This window comes from Homalodisca vitripennis, chromosome 4, assembly GCF_021130785.1.
Source record: "Homalodisca vitripennis isolate AUS2020 chromosome 4, UT_GWSS_2.1, whole genome shotgun sequence".
In the NCBI taxonomy this organism is placed as follows: Eukaryota; Metazoa; Arthropoda; class Insecta; order Hemiptera; family Cicadellidae; genus Homalodisca; species Homalodisca vitripennis.
In genome coordinates, this window is record NC_060210.1 from 31,102,248 (window position 1) to 31,123,470 (window position 21,223).

The window sequence follows — 21,223 nt, forward strand, 5'->3', positions numbered from 1 at the left end:
AGAGGAACAAAAAAGAAAAGAACTGAAAAATCAAGTAATACTCACAGGTCAAATAAAAAATAATGAAATTTGCTTTCACCAAACACCCGATGAAGTTTTACTAGAATCATAGAGAGTAGTTAGTTTTACCATAAAATTTACATAATAACAATGATATAAAACTACATAAAATTTGACTAAGGAAGATTGACTACAAAAATAAGAACTAAATAAACTAAACTGAAAACTAGGCGGAAAGGATAATAGTGTATAGGTCATTTGCAATTGCTATATTACAAAAATTGAAACACTATAATTCACTAGATTAAAAAAAATTGTTGTGTGTGCTTAACCTTAAGCCTTAAGATTTTTTGACAACTGACAAAGAGGATAGATTACAATCCTTTAAACATAGTGTTCTATTTTATATAAAATATAACAAAGGTAAATCTCCAAAATTCTATCATCCTTTCAAGATGTCTACATAACAAACTTTAAACAAAGGACGATTGAAATTGTAAATTTTTATTTGAAAAGTATATATATATATATATATATATATATATATATATATATATATATATATATATATATATATATAGATGGCTTTTCAAGTTATTTTAAAAATTATTTAAGTTACTGAATGGGCATTACTTTAGTTGAGTCGTGGAAGTTTTATTTGAACAAATACAGAGGCAATACAAAATTAGTATAACTAAAGAGAGTTTGTTCACATTTTAATACTGTTTAAAAAACAATAGTACATCATTTATAACTATAATGTAATCATTTTTCATATAAGGTGACAACCTTATAGTTTGCAGGTGGGTAGGGGAATGAGGAAAGAACTTGACAGTCAAATTGCAAATCATGTTCATATAGTAGATGGAATTTAGTGGTTTTTAATTGTCCCATTATGGCTGCATCATCTATTGTAGCTTGCACTTTACAAGTACTGGCACCACATTCAAAGTCTCATCTCCTGTAGTTTGAATAATAGTAAAATCTTTAAGTTCATTTTTCTTTTAAATGAACATCATAATATGATGTTATATATTATATCAGAAGATCACTCACCAATGATCCTAAGTTGGTATGATAAATGTAATTGTCAATAAGTTGCACTGACATCAAAATCATCTTAGTTATTAGATTTATATAGCTGGTGTGATAAGTAATTTCTTTATTTTTTGTCCAAATTTTTCCAAATAATTTCACACAGCTCAGCCTTCTTTGGGGACCATCTTCAGACAAAATATTTTAAATTGAAGCATCTTTGATATATGTTTCTGTTAAACATTAAACCTCCTTTGATTGAAGGCTCTCCACAGTAAATCTGAAATCTTATTGTAATTTGTTATGATTTTTTTTGACACAGTGTGAACCAGAGATGTGCTGTTACAAAAAGAAGTAGGTACTTACCTTTTACATTTACCACATACACTTTTTAAAATCTATTGCTTCTGAGAGCCGTAATTGTTTGCTGTATGTTACCAATCTATTTGTTGAAAATAATTTAAATTGGTATAAACATATTGATTACGTCTCCACAAAATTATCAAGAGTAATTTATATTCTGAGGCGCCTTATCTTATGTGTTAACAAAATTTACATAAAGCTGCCTATTTTGCATTGTTCCAATCCATAATAGGATACGGGCTTCTTGTTCGAGACAATGCAAATAGGATTAATGATATCCTCACCATCCAAAAAAATGTATAAGAATAATTTCTGACTCTCAACCCCTCGAACACTAAACCTTTTTTATTGATTTAAAAATTCAAACTATAATAAATCTATATTTCTTTGACCCGATAAAGGATATTTCTCAAAATTCACATCTAATATATCCTGTTAGCGAAAACCACTCCTATAACACTAGAAATTGAGACTCAGCAGTTATTCCTCAGAGCTAGTGCAAGTGTATGACAGGAAAAGATTTAAATAAATATTATTCATGGCTGTTGGACAATCCATTTTACTCACATGGAGCATATTTTATTTTGCTATTGTAATTTTGTTTATAACTTCATTTACTGTATTTTTCATTTATGACATTTATTCATACTTTGACTCACATTTTAGTTGACCTAGGACTTAGCTGTTAATGAGAGCTGTAAAATGACTTTGTCAATGATCCTTGATTTTATGATAGTAAAATGATTTTGACTTTGATTTGACTTTATGCGACTTATCACAAAACTGTGACACCATTAGCCTCGTACTCAAAATACAACAATTCTTTGCTATAAACCTTCCCTTAATACAGGCTATCATGCTATTCTGTTACACTACCTATGTTAGGATGATCCAATTTTCTACAAATCCTTGCTTCCGACTCCAGTTTCATCAAATCTGAAAAATTAAAAAGACTAGTGGGTGAGTTTGGTTTTAAAAAGCCCATAGTTGATTACTGAAACTTTCTAAAGATCTCAGAGTCTAAAATGAGCTCCTCTGCTGGTAGATACTGGTAGGAGTAGCTATTGGGAATAAACCATGTTACATAACTATAAACATTTTCATCAAATTTGTATAGATGGCAATAGCCTTTTTTAATTTCAATAATCATTGAATCATAAAAAGTACTTGCTTCGCCGGGACTCGAACCCGGATCTCTTACTTGCCGGGTGAATGTGCTACCATTACACCACAGAGCCCTTACTATTTACGATTCAATTATTTTGTATTTGGCAGTATCTGTCACATATGCGTTTAAATAACCAAACTAACATATGATCTGAAGACTAAATACCTGTCAAACGACTTTTATTTACATTAAATTTGTATAAATGGCAATAGCTTTTATACAAATTTAACAACCAAGATGTTAGTTTGGTTATTTAAACGCATATGTGACAGATACGGCCAAATACAAAATAATTGAATCGTAAAAAGTAAGGGCTCTGTGGTATAAACATTTTCATATATATTTCAAATAAACTAAAAGTTTCACTGCACTGTAGAGGCTGGTGAGGACTACTAAATCTGAAAATTTCAAGTATATAACTTAATTAATTCTTGAGATATTCTGCATAGATTTACAATTTCATAACACTAACCCAAACCCAAGGAGGCACAGCACCATCATCAAAATATACTTTATACATAGAAATGAAAAATGTCAAATATATAGATCAATTTGTTTTTGAGATATCCTACAGACAGTTAGGCTTCACTAACGCTTAACCGAATCCCATGGTGAGACATGTACCATCATTTAAATCTTTCTTGTGTATACAGAAATGAAGTTTCATTGCAAAATTTCAAGTCTATAGTTCAATTCATTCTCAAGATATCCTGAGGAAGACAGACAGACACACAAACAAAAAAGGAAATTTGCTACATATAGCAAAATATGAAAAATTTAGTCTATAGCTAAACATATACAAATTTCATGAAAGAAAATGTCTCATTGATGTTGCTCATATAGAAATGAAGCTTATACTAAATTTAAAGCCTGTAGCTCAATTTATTCTTGAGATATCATACAGACAGACAAATACACAGAAGAGAGAAGAAACATTTTGCCAGTCCCCTACGTGATAGGCTTCACTAATGCTTAACCTATCAATTTTAACCTAATAATGTTTTGACACAAAGTTTTTTTTATCACAAACAACATTTAGAATTCAATTCAATCTTCAATCATGTTTTCAGGTCCAGAATCTTGAATCCCATGTACAGAATTAGGAACAGTATTTAAGGTAGCTACATAAACACATTAATGTATTAACAAAACATACATTTCATTATTACATTAATTTTTATATTACCTCTCTTTGACATTTTTTCCTTCCTTATCACTTTAGCTGCATATTCATTGTTTGTTTCAGTATCTACACATCTGTAAACTATAGAAAAAGCACCTCTGAAATCAAATTGAATTCTGTTACAAATTTTATTTTCACAAAAAGAGAATTCACACATCATTTAACTACTTCTTTACTGGTGTAGAAAGATAAATCAAAAGTTCAGTGTATGAGAGGTAATTAGTGGATCCACACCTTCCAACAAGTATGTAATGAAAAAGTCAGTGCATACTAGAAAATGTCCCAAATCTGGCTTTACAAAACATTCTAGTTATGTTTATAACACATGGCTTCCAAGAATGCCTCTTTACCAATATAAATGCATTTGAAATTGTATAAGTTCACTTTACAGCAAGCCCACAATAATAAAAAAATGTAATTGTGTTTGCAAATTTACATGGTTGTGTTACCTGGAAACTATGTTAGTTATTACAACTTATATAAATGACATGTATATAATATAATACAACTTTTTAATTTTCATTACAATACAAGTAGTAATTGCTATTCTATTCATGTCTGTGCATTCAAATATCTTTGGCATGTACAAATTATATCAATATTGTTTTTTATGTATCTAATTATTATTTTCAGTTAAAAACCATCTAAATACTAATATTAGTTATTATAATTAGCAAAAAAATCAGATCAAAATTTTCTAAAAATATTGTACAGTAGAACATCAAAGCTGTTCTGAAAGTTCTCACTAATATGAACCTGCTCCTGACAAAGCCTAAACATGATGCTAACTTAGATTCTAGGTTTTATATTAAATATGGATTAACGATATATGTATATATAAATTTCATGTTAATTCACTTCTTCAAGTGTGCCCTAACCTGTTCATAACAATGAAAAAAATGTTATTATGAAAGACTTACTAATTTACTTTACTAATATTCCAAATACATACTTCCCTAACTCCTCTTTTAATGCATATCTGTCACAAAATCTTAAATTTTCAGGCATAGTGCAGAAACAAAGTTTACCAATACTAAACATAACATATATTTTCTAAAAATTATCCAAGTTATTAGTAACATCTGTTTGATAGATAAAGTGATGTGATTACAAAACCATTGCTTTTAAAATTTTGTTGGCAATTACTATAACTGAAATAAAGAGAGTGATTTGTATGTAAATAATAAAAACAAGATTGATAAGCATGCAGCTGTGCAAATATAAATGCTGAAAATAGCTTAATAACCACAAATGTAATAATTTAAAGAAAACAAATATTTATTAAAATGGGTACTCATTTCCTTCACAATTTCATTTTGTTCACAAATGTATAGTAATAATTATGGCTTGACAAATGCCACTGTATAATGTAGGTGTAATTTATAACTTGTAGGTTGTGAGAGTGTTAAAACTGTATTTTTATTTTTACCTTTTTATTTGCTTTTATTAGAAGATAAACTGGGTCAAACTCAACAACATACCAACAGCACAGCACTGGCATCGCCAGCAATGTATGAGCATATTCACAACTGTGCTGTGCTGATGACGTGTCGGGACATGCTATCGGGCTGCAGTCCCCAAAACGTGACTATTACCATGAACAAAGTTCAGTCCTGACATCTGTTCACTCTGTAAAGTGCTTCGTTGCACAAGATGAAAACTAAGGAAAGTGCTTAGTTTAAGTATGATATAGTTTCATTCATTAAGCTTGTTGAGTGGTGCCAGTTTCTCTGGGTAAAATGAATGAGGATGATAAAAATAAAATAAGTAAAAAAAGTCATAAAAGTAAATATTTAAATTTCTGGAAGATGGGTCATTGAGTTGAGCACCGGATAAAAAAATAAAGTTGGTAAGTGCTTATTTGTAAATAATTAATGGAGAATATCACTATTATTTGTATTAATTATTCTTATTTAAATTTAAAGTACTTTTATTTACATACTGCAGCATATATTAAACACATTAATGTAACCTTGCTTCATGTAGTGTTAATACATTTTCTTTGGTTTTTAATACAATAAATAACTTGTTTGTGGAACAAGTTAAATTTTGCCTTATTGCCAGGACACTTCACCGTCTTTACTTCTCATGCTCTTGCTATCAGGTGTGTAAGCAGCTCTTTTATTGCTGTTACTGAGCTGTTGGCATATAGACTAGTGTGAAAATACCTAATAGTTAACAACATTTAACAAAACTACTGGGACTTTGACACAAAATAGACATTTCTTAGAAATAAATCCTTGAAGTCCTTAAATTAATTCGTTGTAATACAAGCTGGTATTACAAACTTATCATCTTGAATTTATTTTGTTTTTTGCTAAAATCAATTCTATATTATCCTCTTTATTTTTCAATTTTATAAACAAGTATAATATGATTAGCAACAAACTGTTTGGTTTAAAACAACTAGGTGAGGGATGTCTAAGAGCAGTAACTGGGCTCACTTTACTTGTGCATGTATGATCAATTCAGTTGTCACCATAAGTCTTGTTTTCAATTCTTGATACAGAGTTTAACTGTAAATTTGAAAACAAAACAAAAATGCAACAAATATAGCCAATATATGCATAAACTGAATTGATTTTTCACTCAAAGTGCTAGTAGATAAAAGCACATTTTCCCCATGATGTCTGAATGAGACAATCTATTATGATAAATGTTCAAAAAATAACAGACATTTTGGCCTTTTGCAGTGGTGGATAGGGTCTGAGCCACCATCTTAGAGTGAAAACATTCTCACAATCAGCTGAGGTAGAGTACAGACTGTTGCGTTCTTGCTACTTGCTCTCTGTAATGTTGTGAGCCAGCCGTATGGGCAAATCTTGATTCTATCCACATAAGAACAACGCTAACTCCGAACACTGGAAGAGCTTTTGTTTAGTTCTTAGAAATTGCCATAAAAACCTGAAATATACTGTTGAAGTCACTTACTTAGTGAACTGCACTGAACAATATTAAAATCCTGTAAAATTGTTTAGAAAAATTAGATATGTTGGTTATAATTTATTCAATTGTTAATGGATAAGGATCAAAGTATTTGGGTTTTTTTCTTATCTGTAAGAAGCTTACAAGGTATTAGCTCCCAGATACTATTAGTTTTACTTTCACTTAAGATCTACTTAACATGTAGAGTAACTATATTATGATCCCAACAGTCAACTATTATGAGTTTACTTATTATTGATTCAATAGGTTAAATAGAAGCCTCTCTTGTTGGCTTGAGATAGTCAGCTATCAAAGTGTAAAAAGTTAGTGTTATTGGTATGTGAGTGCTTCAGAGTTAAAATTAAACTGCAGATCTCTTACCTGGCCATTGGGCATTCAATTAGGGATCAATCAACTTTTGACACCACAAGATTACACAGTCAATCTACACATAATATCCATACATAAGATTGGGAAATTGCCTTTAAGAAAGTAAAACATCACACTGATATTGAAACATACATATGTAAATCTAAACAAACACCAATCACTCATTTAAAACAACGTTTAAAAATATTTAAAGATAAAATAATAATTCCTTTTATTTAACAACTATTTGGTTTTCTTATCATAACGTTAAGTGAATAATTTTGAAATATTAAAAATGAGGAAACAATATCTAATTTAAGCTTAGTCAAAATCATACGCATATCAAGGATGACCTAATGGAAAATCTGGGGATTTCCTATACCTCCCAGTCAAATTGTGACTTGAGAGCACTCTCCCGGAATATGTTTGAATTATATAGTACTAAATATTGCAAGTTTAGCAACCTCCTGAGAGCATATTATTCTTATTTATGCCCTACAAAACGGTTTTAACTTAAGTCAAAATTGTTAGAGAACACCCAATAACACATGTGAATAACAAAACAAAGTTATTTTAAATAGATTTATAGATGCTCTGGAAAACTGCTATTTTAAGACACATCCTGTATTTTTTACCTTGAATTTATAGATTATAAAAACAAGCTTCCTGAATGTCTTTTACTTGAGAATGGGAATGTATTTTTACTATTTAAATAATATGTATTGTACATTTTAATTGTTTTTCAATTTCAAACCCATTACATCCACAATAAAAAGGCATTGGCATTTAAACCGATAGAGCATACATTTACTGCATATACAACTACACAATTAATAATAACCCATGAAATAAGTAATCATGTTTTTTTAACAGTAGAGTGGTTGACGTCCAAGTACAGATGCAGCAAATAGACAGACACAAAAGTGTTTAAATATTTACAAAGCAAGATATTTTGTTACTTTTGTCATCTAATTTTGGGGTTTCATATACAGAGTACGTCACAAACACATGTAAGCGATCAGTAAACAAATTAATCCTAACAATGAATGTATGCAGGCCACACAAATATAAATCTCCCAAAAATTCATCAATTCTTTGGGAGGTTTTAATGTTGTGTGACTCCTTATAAAAAAGATTAATACCGTATTGGATATTCTTTTTAGTCTGTAACAACTAGTTTAAGACAAACTATTACACACATCAACCTGAGATCTGACAGAGGAGGTAAGTATTGACAACATATTTTATACCATCATTCACATAACAAATTTATAAACTCTCCAATCTCACATGTCCGACAATGAATGCCTTTTATTTAACAGTTTCTTCATATCAAGTATGCTGAACATAAAAAATTAAAAGTAAAAGGTTTGTTGATAAAATAAATTAAAACTTTCAGAAAATATTGTATCTAGAATATGGGAATAGCATTTTCAATAAAACAGATGTTGAAAGCATTTCAACAGAGCATTCTCTTCAATTTAGAAAACAATATCAGTCTTCGACAAGCAACAATTTTTAAATCATCAACCGTAACCCTTTGAGGGTAACCCAGGAAATGATCAACAATCAAAGATTATCTTTGTCAAATAACCTTGCTAATTATTCATGTAATTGATATGCACAAAAACGTAATTTTCTCTTGTGTAAAATATAAAAAGAATACAAACCTCAGTCAAATAATATTTAAGAGATCATTGTATTTCCTTACTTTGGTTGTGTATAAGCACTTTTTGTGAACTTTTAATAAAATAGGTTGTTAAATAAATTAATAGCATCATTAAGTAATTTCTGGTACTTAAGCATTAATTTGATTTATATAGGTAGGTCAGCTATAAACACACATTTTGATTAACATCTATTTTTGCCTATATCTAATTCTTAGATTTTTTGGTAGAATTGTCTACCATAGTTAGCGAATTTTGTTGTAGCAATAACAGTGAATGAAATAAAAGTGTTGTACTTTTATTTTTGTTGTTGCTAATAACACTGTTGGCACTTATTATTGATAAAAGTTACTAATACACAACTACCATCAAGAAAAACAGAGATAAGAATGATGTTAAGATTATTACAAATTACCCATTCAAAGTGATGATTGGTAGACGTTCATTCCTATTACTCTAAGTCTCTCTCGCTATAAGCACAGGAAATATGCAAAAGGGGCTAGCTTTTATTGTATTATTCAATCTCTAGGGGTTGTACATATACTCTTCATTCCGAACAAAATACTAGCCACAAGTTTAGTACTGGTCAGCTGTTATAAATAACATATCAAACAAATAAAAACTAAACTCAACTTAAGCGTAGTTCAACTATAATTATGATTTCACTTTAACACAAGTCAAAATATATCTAGAATATTTTTATAAATGGGGATGTTACAATCCCCAAACCCCTCTTCCCTCCCGAATACGTCTGTGGGGCCATTAATTTGAGGGGCCATTATAGATCTGCTTTGAAGGAAGCCAAGAGGGCGAAAAATGAGGAAATAATTGAAAGTTCTTCAAACAAATGTAAAACTGCATGGACCATCATCAACAGAGCAGCAGGGAAGACTTCTTCAACCAATACGAAACCAAATATCCAACCAGATGAGTTCAACAGTTTTTGTAAAACCTCAGTGGAAGAAATCAGTTCTAAAATGAATGCTTCTCCCAGTTCAGCAGTGAGGTGTCTTGGATCATGCACTACAATGAAGTTATTTTTTAATTTTGCTTTTTGTACAGTGTCTTTGAATGAGGTGTATAATATAATTATATCTCTTAAAAGTTCAGCAACGAGAGATGTTTATAGTATGTCCAGTGATCTTTTAAAAGAAGTTGTTTTGGAAATATTGGAGCCTCTAACATATTGTATAAATCGTAATATTATAGAAGGGACATTTCCTGATTTTTTAAAGTTAAGTAGAGTGATGCCCATTTTCAAAAAAGGGGATCCTATCAAACCAAGTAGTTATCGTCCGATCTCATGTATACCAGTGTAGGCTAAAATTTATGAGAAAGTGCTCAAGATTCAGATCTGTCACTATTTTGAATCCCATAATCTATTTAGTGACAGTCAATTTGGCTACCGCACTGGAAGATCAACTGTACAGGCCATAGATACTCTTGTGGAACAAATTTTATTAACTTTAGAAGGCGGTTGTGCAGCTCAGGTCACTTTATGTGATCTTAGCAAAGCCTTTGATACTGTGCAGCATGATGTATTGTTGGCAAAATTGCAATTTTATGGTTTTCATGGTGCAAACCTAGCTGTCTTGGAATCTTATCTCAAAGATCGTAAACAATTAGTTGAGATAGGAGGAAAGAGATCCAAGATTGTTGAAATAAATATTGGAGTCCCTCAAGGGTCAGTTTTGGGGCCATTACTATTCTTAATTTTAATAAATGACTTATGTTTCAATCTGTTAAACTTTACCACAATTTATGCTGATGATACCTCTTTCCTTATTGTACATAGAAATATGGAACAGTTTGATTTGTTGTCTGAGGGCACTTTGTTGGAGGCAACCTCTTGGTTTGAAATCAATGGCCTTCGATTAAACAAAGATAAAACTCAAAAGTTACTTGTTTCTTTGAGATCTGTAAATATAAAACATGATGTTAATAATCTAGTTACCTTGTTAGGAATAAATATTGATTCTAAACTTTCATGGAAATGTCACATTGATAGTGTTTGTAAAAAATTGTCTAGAATAATATTTTTACTTGCTAATTTAAGGAATCATGTAACTACCAGTTATGTACAAATGGCCTACTACTCATTTTTTGAGAGTATTATAAGGTATGGTTTAGTGGTATGGGGGAATGGGGTAGGCATAGAGAAGATTTTAATCCTGCAGAAAAAAGCAGTAAGAATATTAACTGGCTCTAAGCCATTAACTCATTGTAGACCACTTTTTGTAAAAACCAGTATTTTAACCATTGTAAATTTGTATATATTTGACGTTTTACTTTTAGTTAAGAAAGATTTTAACAAATACCTTTTAAGAAACATGACGCATTACCATAACACCAGAAATAGTAATAAGCTTGAATTACCAAGGTATAGGTTAACTAGAACCATGAATTACCATAAGTATCAAGGCTTAAAAATGTACAATAGTCTACCTGCTGCATGGCAAAATCTAGCAGAGAAAAAGTTTTCAGTAGTGTTACATGACTGGCTATCTAGAAATCCATTCTATAAATTAGACGAATATTATAAAGCCATAAAAGATATGATATGAAGTTGTAGCCTATTAAGTAGTAAGAAGTTGTAAAAGTTGTACAACATTTCATCTGAATATTAGTACTTGTATTATATCTAATTTCTAATCCTTGAGTATACCTAAGGATAAAAACTGAGAATGACAATATCTATTGCAATGTATGTAACATGCTGAAGGATAAATAAAATGTCTTATTATTATTATGTGGTGAAAATAACAAACAAAATTAAATTGGCATGAATGGTTCTACTTTATGAAACAAGTGGAAAAGTTAGATCCTCATTTATTAATAAACATGGAGGTTATTCTCATTTTATACCTTACTTTGTGTACGCTCCAAAGATTATAAATCTGCATAGTGATCCACAAAGCAGAGTAATGGACAGAAGTGACACGTGCAAGATGAATAGTTATAATTTCCAGTCCAAGCAGGATTCACACCTATCATTTCTCTAAATATGACGCATTTGATCCTTCCTACTTTCATCATACTAACCAACATTTTTATGGTGGTTAACATGAGTGTTCTACAATAAAACTAGGGGGCAAGACATAGCATTCAGGACATAGATTCCTCAATTGGTCACTAGGTGCTTCTAAAATTTTTTCTACAGGTTTTGTACAATTTCAGTGTGGTAAACAACTGATTATTCCCTGTTGTCCTGCCTAATTTTGTTTCACATCATCAGTTTATAACCATTTATTTATCCTCAATGCTTTGGGGAGAGAGTGTTAGCAGCTGTCCCCTGGGATAAGCCAACTTCATTTACTAATGTATAACAATGAATATTATCCTTATAGACATCAAAAAATGTTTGTGACATTGTCTACAACATAAATAGAAGGCAACAAGCAACAGGATAGTAGTATGAAAACAAAAGTATATAAAGACATTGTTACCTAATATATCGTATAATACTGACTCCTTTTAATTCATCCAATTTCCTCACATGGAATACTTCACGGTGTGCAAAGCTTTCAGCCTAAAAACCGCATGTATTTCCTGAATATCAATGACATCTTGCTAATTGTCTTGGGTTTATAGCATCAGGGCCGCCCACGGGGGGGAGCAATGGCGCAAGTTGTGCCATTGAAACAAAAATTGGGGCGGAATGAAAATTTTGGGGGGGAACTTTAAAAAGCGGGTATCGGATACGTTATTTACAAAGTTAAAAAAAATGTAAAAGTTTGCAGTAGTTTTAACAAATTAAAGCCGTGAGAGGCAAAAAAATAAAAGCAAATTAAACTTTGCAATTCAAACGAGGCGAATGCAGTAGTTCTATTTTTAGACCAACAGACCCCCGCCTCCGCCTTGCCAAGGTCGTTGTCAAGGGGAAGTCCACGCACCTCATTCCTTCGCCGCCCAGTGCTCAGTCAGTCACGCATTGTCTTCAAATAATGTAGTGTGTAGTGTGTAAACATAACCTCAACACAACACAATAATTAGTGTCTTTTACGAACGTAGTGACCACTTGAATGTCGTGTGTGCGTTTCTGTTTCGTTTTGTTATACGAGTTTAGTATTAAGTAGCTACTGTATTTCTGTGCTAACTATAACTTTTTGTTTTATAGAATTAAATAATGCCTCCGCCTCGTAAATTAAAAAAGGCATTCAAATATAAGTGTTTGGAACTAATGTGCAATACGGTGCATCACCATGACAAGTGGCTACAACACTGTAAAAAGAAACACCTCTATAAGTTCAAAAACAATATTGATATAAAATATAAAATAACAGAGGAGAAAGAAGGTGATGGACCTTGGATACCCTACATGGGACGTGGAGAACGTTCTACTTTAACTATGGACGACGAACCTCAACCATCAACTTCTGCGCAATCATCGGCTATTGAAAGGTACCGCAATATTACAGTAACAAAATGTCCATATCTTAGTTTGTTCAATTTTATAAGCAGGGAGTAAACACATATAGGCTATGCTCTATTAATGACTCACTCCTAAAGCTTTCAAAACATTAAAACCTTTCTAAGTAACAATTAATTGAGGCATTGAAGGCCATAGAAAAGGACAAAGCTTATAAAAGAAGACTAACAAATGATAAGAAACTTCAAAATGCAAGTAAATATTATACTATATTGAAGAGATGAGGCCTGCCTGAAATGGTGACAAGCTAAATATATGTAAATATTAGCATTTTACATTTACAAACATACTATCAGCCAAATATTAAAGTAGTATTGGTCCAATACGTTATAAGCAAAAGCATCTAATGAAATAAAAATTCAAATACAATTTAGTTTAATAATGTATAAGCCTATTGGTCTATAGAGTTTTTGTAATTAAAATATCAAGTTCGTTTTACTTGTTATTGTTACAGCTTTTGCTTTGTCCCTACAACCCTATTAACACTCTTTGTATGTAGAAAGGAGTTGCTATCTTAAAAAAAAAACATTTTGTAATAATATATTTTACCACTTTAGTATGATATTACCATTTTGACGTGCCCTGAGACAAAAGAGGTTTCTCTAAAAATATATGGCTTTATGTGTGTTCGTTTATCTCCTGTTCAGTGTAGCAGAATGTGGCATATTATTGATAATAAACTCAAAAACAGTTCTAATTAATCTGTATTTGAAAAAAGGGTTTATAGATTTTACTAAATTTTGACTAGCAGATTATTGATATAAAAGTTTACAGTGAAGGCATTTCTCTATATTTAGATTGGTGTTGCCTGGGCTAGAAGACAATCCACATTCTGGAACATCAGCTGTCCAAGACCGCAACGACGAAGAAGTTGAGCTGCAGTGTCACCAAAGAGGAGATGGATCTAAATATACGCCTCTAATACTTGTTCACGATAAAGAAATTGAACTTCCAACGTCCTCCATGGAAACTAGCCTGCCAATTTCAACACCAGAAGAAGAAGACGAAGTTTTAGAAAATATAGAAGACAACATACCCACAGAGAAGATACCTGAACCCATTACTTTGACCGAACTTCAATTCTCTACAATCGATCCTACAGATCCAGCATTTTATGCAAACAAAAGACTCTCTGCTGAACTAATTAACGAAGCACTAAAGCTGGAATCGCGCAAGACCTAAGTATAATAGATTTTCCTTCCTCATCCGGTAGAAAATTCAACCCAAAAGTTAAAAAAAGTCTTTTACCTAATGGAACAACCAAAGATAGGAAGTGGCTTGTTTACAGTAGACATTCTGATGCTGTATTTTGTTTGCATTGTTTGATATTTGCTTTGCCATCAGAAAGAACAATTTGGGGTACCACAGGTTATAGGGGTTGGACGGATCATAGAGGAGATCGAGATATTGAACTTCATGGAAAATGAAAAATCCATATTTCTTCTCAAATTGGTAGATTGCAATGGATATCCAAAAAAGAAGAGTTGATACTGATTTGACTGAGCTAAATGATAAATTAGTCAGTCATCACCGTGAGGTTCTATCGGTCGTTATAGACTGCTGTCGGTATCTGACCGAGGAGATGTTGGCTTTTCGAAATAAAGAGTCTCTAATCGGAAAACTAGTAAATTTATTTCGATTGCTTGCTAAGTATAACCCAGACGCAAGAGTTTATTTGGAGAAGCTTGATAAGTCAAAAGAAAATAAAACTAAACTTGGTTCTAATTTTCTGAGTTACAGAAACAGTTATGATTTAATAAATCTCATGAATAGAATTGTTGTTTCAAGAATTGTGGATCATGTTAATAAAACTAATACGTATTCTATAATTCTTGACTCCACACAAGATGTTAGCAAGAAGGAATGCACAACAGTGCTAATTCGATATGTCAATTACAGAGATACATTCAGAGAAATCAAAGAGAATGTGAAGCCAGAAGAGCAGCTTGTTAACGTTTTTACTAGCGGAGACACAACTGGCAAAAACTTATTAATTGAGCTATTAAAAACTCTACAGGAAATTGGATTTGATAAGAATGGTATGATTGGGCAGAGCATGGATGGTGCGGGAAATATGCGTGGTCCATTTAGTGGGGTCAAATCATTTGTCCTCAAGGAATGCCCTAAAGCATTCTACATTTGGTGTTGTTCGCATAGATTTGCCTTAGTTGTCAAAGAATCAATGGAATTGTGCCCACAAATAAGGGACATGTTCTCAACTCTGCAAGAACTGTACAATTTCATGTCTGGACATAAAAGACATCATATTTGCGTGGAGAAGTTAGAAAAAGGTCCATGTCAGGCTAGAAAAAAGCGTTTGAAAAGAATCAATACGACAAGGTGGTCAAGCAAAAACGATGCCGTAAAAACCGTTATAACTTGCTATGATGTCCTAAAAAATCCCTGGAAGACATATCTGATAACACTCAATCTGAAACGGACTCAAGAACATCAGCAAAAGGACTTCTGAAAGCACTATTTGATTATGAATCTGCTGCAGTTATAATCATTGCTGCCGAACTATTCAAAATTCTGTCGCCAGTGACTGTTTGTTTACAGTCTAAAATTATTGACTATGGAATGATTCCGACAGTGGTCTGAAACTGTTTCTAAACTCCAATCTATGAGAACCGACGAGGGTTGGGACAAAATGGTGGGCAGTATTAATCATTTTGCTCAAGAACACAATCTCCAGGAAACTTCAAACAAACGAATCCGAAAGAGAAAAAGATTCATGGACGAACTTGCCATTGATGAAATAATATTAGACCCTATGGCAAAACTGAGGACAGAAGTCATATTTAAAGTGCTTGATTCCGTGATCACACAACTACATGATCGTTTTCCTGAAAGGTCACTAAATTTTGTGCAGCTAATGACTCATTTTTCTCACGAAAAGCTGCTAAACACTGGGGACGACACCCTAAACCCAGACATTGTCAGTGACCTGTGTGGTTACTATGGATTGGATACCGAGAAACTTTGTGAGGAGTTTGATGTTTTCAGCCAGTTATACAAAGGCAGCTATCAAAACATTGACCTGTCAGATATATCCTTTCTTCAAAAGATGATAAATACAAAAATGCAAGACTAACCAATGAAGAAATTGAAGTTGAAACCCAAGATTCTTCTGATGAAACATTGGATTCTACAAGTACAATTGCAAAGCAACGATATCTTGATCAATGGATCAAGAAGGGCTTTATAAGACCCTATCGCTGTTTATTGAACATATCTGGGTTTCCATATTTGACATCATTGTATCAGATAATTCTCGTCCTGCCAGCAACAAGTTGCTCAGCTGAAAGAGCAATGAGCAAACTTAAAATCGTTAAAAGTAGATTGAGAAGCAGTATGGGTGATACCTGGTTATCTGATATGTTGGTTTTGGCATCCGAAAAGGATATTTTACAATCAATTCCAAACAGTGAGATCATAGACAAATTTGGCATTTCAAGTGAGAACAGGAAAAAACTGCTGCTTTACAAAGGCCATCAAGGGTAATCAAGGGTTAAGTTCATCAAGTTAGTTACCTTTTTGAAACACCTCTAGCCATTTTGACTTTTAGTTATAGTACTGTACATTGATTTATTATTTTGTGTGGCATATGTGTTGTTTATACATTTTATTTAAAAAATTTGACAATAATTATACTGTATAATTTATACAACCCCATGAATGGTACATTTTTGGGGGGGAATGCGCCATAGCCTTTGGGGGGGATGGGCACCCCTGTATAGCATTATTAATCAGTGTCAAACAAGTCACAAGTACTTTGTGCCAGTGTTGGATAAAGCTGCCACCACCATCTTGTATAAAGGATAATGAAACTTGTAATGACAGCATTTGTTTTGTAGTAGCTTTAAGATTTATACACAAGTTGCAAATGACTACACTGGACATCCAAATGCCACTTTCTTCTTTAAGTTTCATGTTTATGTGAGGAGACAATACATTTGAATATTATCAAACTGAAGATTACTTTGATCTGATTCAGAGAAAAGTAGAATCAAGCTAAGCTACTATTAAATTGTAATTCTCCACCACTATAAATAATGAATGGCATCCAGAGCCAGAAAAATTTAATTCTTGATCAACTCAAGTTTAAAATTTGTCAACCATCAAACCAGTGATAGTGAAAGCCAAAGGGAGAACCTCTTATTCACTGTGGCACACTGTAGTGTTGAAAGCCAACATACATCCTTTGTGCAGCCATCACCAAAGCAAAGCTCAAACAGATCAATCCAAAACATACTATGAGGTTAGGCCCATGGTACATAAAAGAGAATTTTCTTTTTCATTTCAGTTTTAGTTCTATATCTCTTTCATACTAATGTTGAGAAAATTTGCTGTAAAAATAGAAGCAAGAATCATTTACCACATATATTTAACTACTCAGCCCTTAATACTTCTTACAAGACGGGATGAAGACACACCCTAATGAACAGGATTTAATATCAACTAATAAACACGTCCAATCTGCCCTGTACTTATTTACCAAAATGTATGTTTAATGGAATATTAGTAGTAGTTCACAAAATGTAATATTATCTGTTATATAATTCTATAATGTAACAGATAGTAAATAGGATGTAACGCATTGTGCGTTCTTTTGACTTCTTGATGAAGACATCAAAATTGTTATTGCAATACTGGTTTGATTCATCAGACAGATGAGTCTAGTGAATACATATTGAATGAGTGATTGAAAATTGTAAATATTTGTAATAATGATTTTATTATGTTAAGATAGATGATTTATAGGAAATGTAAAACCTATGTAAATGAAAACAAATCAAAATGTTGAGTTCTCAGAAATTACTGAATGTAAATTTTGAACAGGTGCTAGCCTAAGCAAACATGAGTATGGACAATTCTTTGAAGCACAATTGCAGTTTCCTAAAAGGCTAAAGATAATGAACCAACCACCCTTTTTGTTGATCAAATTATTGTAGAAAGCAATGGTTTCTTGCACAAAGCTTTATGTCAACAATAGGCTTTACCTAAATTTTTAAGAATGTAAATCATTATTTTTGATATGATGTGTAATACCAATGTATTAAGAAAATAAGCTCAACCAGTATTTTGTCAGCTAGGTTGGTTCAGTGATTAGTGTGTTGGACTCCTGTATTATAGACCCTTAATAGGCTAAAGCTGTTGGACATGAAAAAAATTAAATTGTGTGATCTTTCATTGCTTTAATTTACTGTATCATATATGACCATCACTTCACATCTCACAGCTGAAGACTACATAGCTACAACATGAGTATTGGGCTTATACTTGTGATTACTGAAGAGTTTAACAAGAAAAAATTTGGTTTTTTGTGTGAATTCCAATGATTTTAAAAAATTTGGAGGGGGGAAGAACTTTAAATGAATGCTATTTAAGTGTGGATGTTACTAAATAGCATTGAGGTGTAAGTTCCTAAAGGGGGTGCTGAATAATGGGTCATAATGGGTCTTAAAGTCATGAATATATACTAATTTGTATTACTACTGATTAAGAAACAAAAAGTATCCTGTAAAAAATAGTAATAGGTATTAACCAACAATGCAAACTGGTATACAAGACTGAAAATAAGTTTATTATTTATCAAGAAATATATTAAGATGATGGAGATATCTTCAACAGAAATTAAAAGATAACATTTCTAAAGAGTTTAGGCACTCTTGTCTAATCAAGGTTTCTCATAGTGTAAGCTGATACTGGTTTTAAATCTAAAAATACAAGGGAAATGGAAATACATTCTACAGCAAATTTTTAATATAATTTAGTCTAATATATGTTGAAATGGACTACAAATATCAACATGAGTATTATGAAGATTCAACATGGCTATCATGATTTTCAGAAGGTACAAAAACCGACGTACTGTTTAAACGCTGTTTTGCTGAAAGAAACATTATTGAATTTAATCAGTTTCTTGCTGATATTGACTGGAATACTGTGTTTGCCAACTCCTCTGATGATTGCCTGTTTGATACTTTTATTTCATATTTCCTGGAAGGTATGGATAAATGCTTTCCTTTTAGGACTTATATAGAAAAGAGGGCTCAACAAACATCAAGACGTAAGCATGTTACATGGTTTTCACAGCTTCATCAAAAACTTAAAGAAGATGTACTCAATTTACATGTGAATTACTTGTGGTCTTGTAGGTATGGTCTATTCAGGGATGAAACAAAGAGACTATATACCGAAGCAAAAAATATATATAAAAGGGAGATTAAAAAGGCAAAGCTGGAGGCCAATGCTAGCTATATAAATGCTTCTTCCAATAAATGCAAAGCTGCTTGGAAGGTTGTGAATGCAGCAAGGGGCACTTCATCACCATCTGCTCAGCATGATATATCACCAGATGAGTTCAACAACTATTTCATCGATGCTGTAGCTGCAATACAAGATGAGATTGAGTCCTCAGTTGATGCGTCCTTGGATCTTCTCTCAAACCACCCTCTGCCTGATGTCATCTATAAATGGAAGCTTGTGTCAAGTGAAAATGTCTTATCTCTCATTAATAGCATAAAAAAGAGCAGTGTAAAGATATCTATGATATCAGTGGTGGCCTGTTAAAGAAAGTTTTACCGTGTGTTGTGGAGCCCCTAACAACTTGTGTCAACGATTGTCTGGTTAAAGGTGTTTTTTCCTCAAGCTCTAAAAGTTTCTAAGGTGGTCCCTATATTTAAGAAGGGTGAAAGGTCATCTCCTAGTAGCTACAGACCGATTTCTGTTGTGCCAATTTTTTCAAAAATGTTAGAAACAGTGATGAAGCACCAGGTGAGTGATTTTTTTGAGTTGCACTCTCTTTTTTCAAATTCTCAATTTGGTTTTCGAGAAGGTAGGTCAACTGTGGATGCAGTGGAGGGTCTTGTGGTATCTGTATTGGAGGGTTTTGAAACTCACTGTAGCACTTTAGCAACCTTGTGCAATCTCACAAAGGCGTTTGACTGTGTTCCACACGAGACTCTTCTCAAAAAATTACATTATTACGGCATAAGTGGTGTGGAGCTAAATCTTTTTCAGTCTTTTTTAAGCAGTCGCACTCAGAGAGTTTGTATTGGCAGCAAACTGTCTGAAATAGTAGATATAAATTGCGGAGTACCACAGGGATCGGTCTTGGGCCCTTTTTTGTTTCTTGTACATATAAATGATTTGCCTGTAAATGTTAATTGTAATTCTGTTGTATTTGCCGATGACTCAACTTTTTTCTGTAGAAACAAGCTAGAGATGCTATCTGGTATAATGGATAATTATATTACTGAAAGTTCCATTTGGTTTCAGTCTAACGGTCTTATGCTAAACCAGTCTAAGACTCAATCTATAATTTTTAGTTTATGTAATCGTGAAACTGACTTAGGCTTTAAGATTAATGATAGTGTCAAATTATTAGGTATAACCTTAGATTCTAAATTAGCTTGGAATGCCCATGTAAATAATGTTTCTGTCAAGCTCTCCAGAGTAATTTATTTACTAAGACAAATTAGAAAGCTTGTCCCAAAACAATATGTAATTTATGCATACTATGCTTTTTTTAATAGTATAATTTCTTATGGTATTATTCTTTGGGGAAACTGCAGTGATGTACAGAGAATCTTAATTCTACAAAAGAAAGCTTTAAGAATTTTAACAAACTCTCCTTATAGGGCACATTGCAAACCTCTTTTTGTTCAAGAAGGTATTCTTACTGTGATAAATCTGTATATATTCGTTTGTTTATGTAATGTTAAGAATAACTTGCAGGACTATTACACGAGGAATGAATTTCATCATTACCATACTAGATTTAATGCACTGTTAGATTTACCATATGTTAGGTTAGCAAAAACTCAAGCCTCACATAAAGTTATAAGCATCAAATTTTTTAATAGATTACCTTCTAGTGCCCGATCTGTGCCTATAAGTAGATTTAAAAGAGTGTTATATGCCTGGTTAAAAGAAAACCCATTTTATCATGTACAAGAACTTTTTAATATGCCTGACATTGATGTTATTTTTTAAGTCTATATGTTATGTGTCTCTTAAAGTTTTATTGCTACATGTTGTGTGTTTAAAGTAGTCTAGTCATTGTATTTTATACGAAA

General features: G+C 32.2%; 1 protein-coding gene across 9 annotated transcripts in view; it reads right to left on the reverse strand.

Moving 5' to 3' along the window:
• LOC124359102 (calcium/calmodulin-dependent protein kinase type II delta chain-like) overlaps positions 1 to 5,544 on the reverse strand; it is a 28,459-nt gene extending 22,915 nt beyond the window's left edge. The window contains exons 1-4 of one of the 9 annotated variants that reach the window (XM_046811554.1): positions 5,179 to 5,544; positions 3,753 to 3,847; positions 2,275 to 2,334; positions 46 to 100 (exon numbers count right to left, since the gene is read on the reverse strand). In XM_046811554.1, coding sequence (XP_046667510.1) covers positions 46 to 100; positions 2,275 to 2,334; positions 3,753 to 3,765 — 128 coding nt within the window. In that variant the 5' untranslated portion in view covers positions 3,766 to 3,847; positions 5,179 to 5,544. Of the gene's footprint in view, positions 1 to 45; positions 101 to 2,274; positions 2,335 to 3,752; positions 3,848 to 4,701; positions 5,136 to 5,178 lie in introns of those variants that run through there. The other 8 variants (XM_046811556.1, XM_046811548.1, XM_046811549.1 and 5 more) reach the window with 8 other exon arrangements.
• Between the last annotated feature and the right edge of the window lie 15,679 nt (positions 5,545 to 21,223).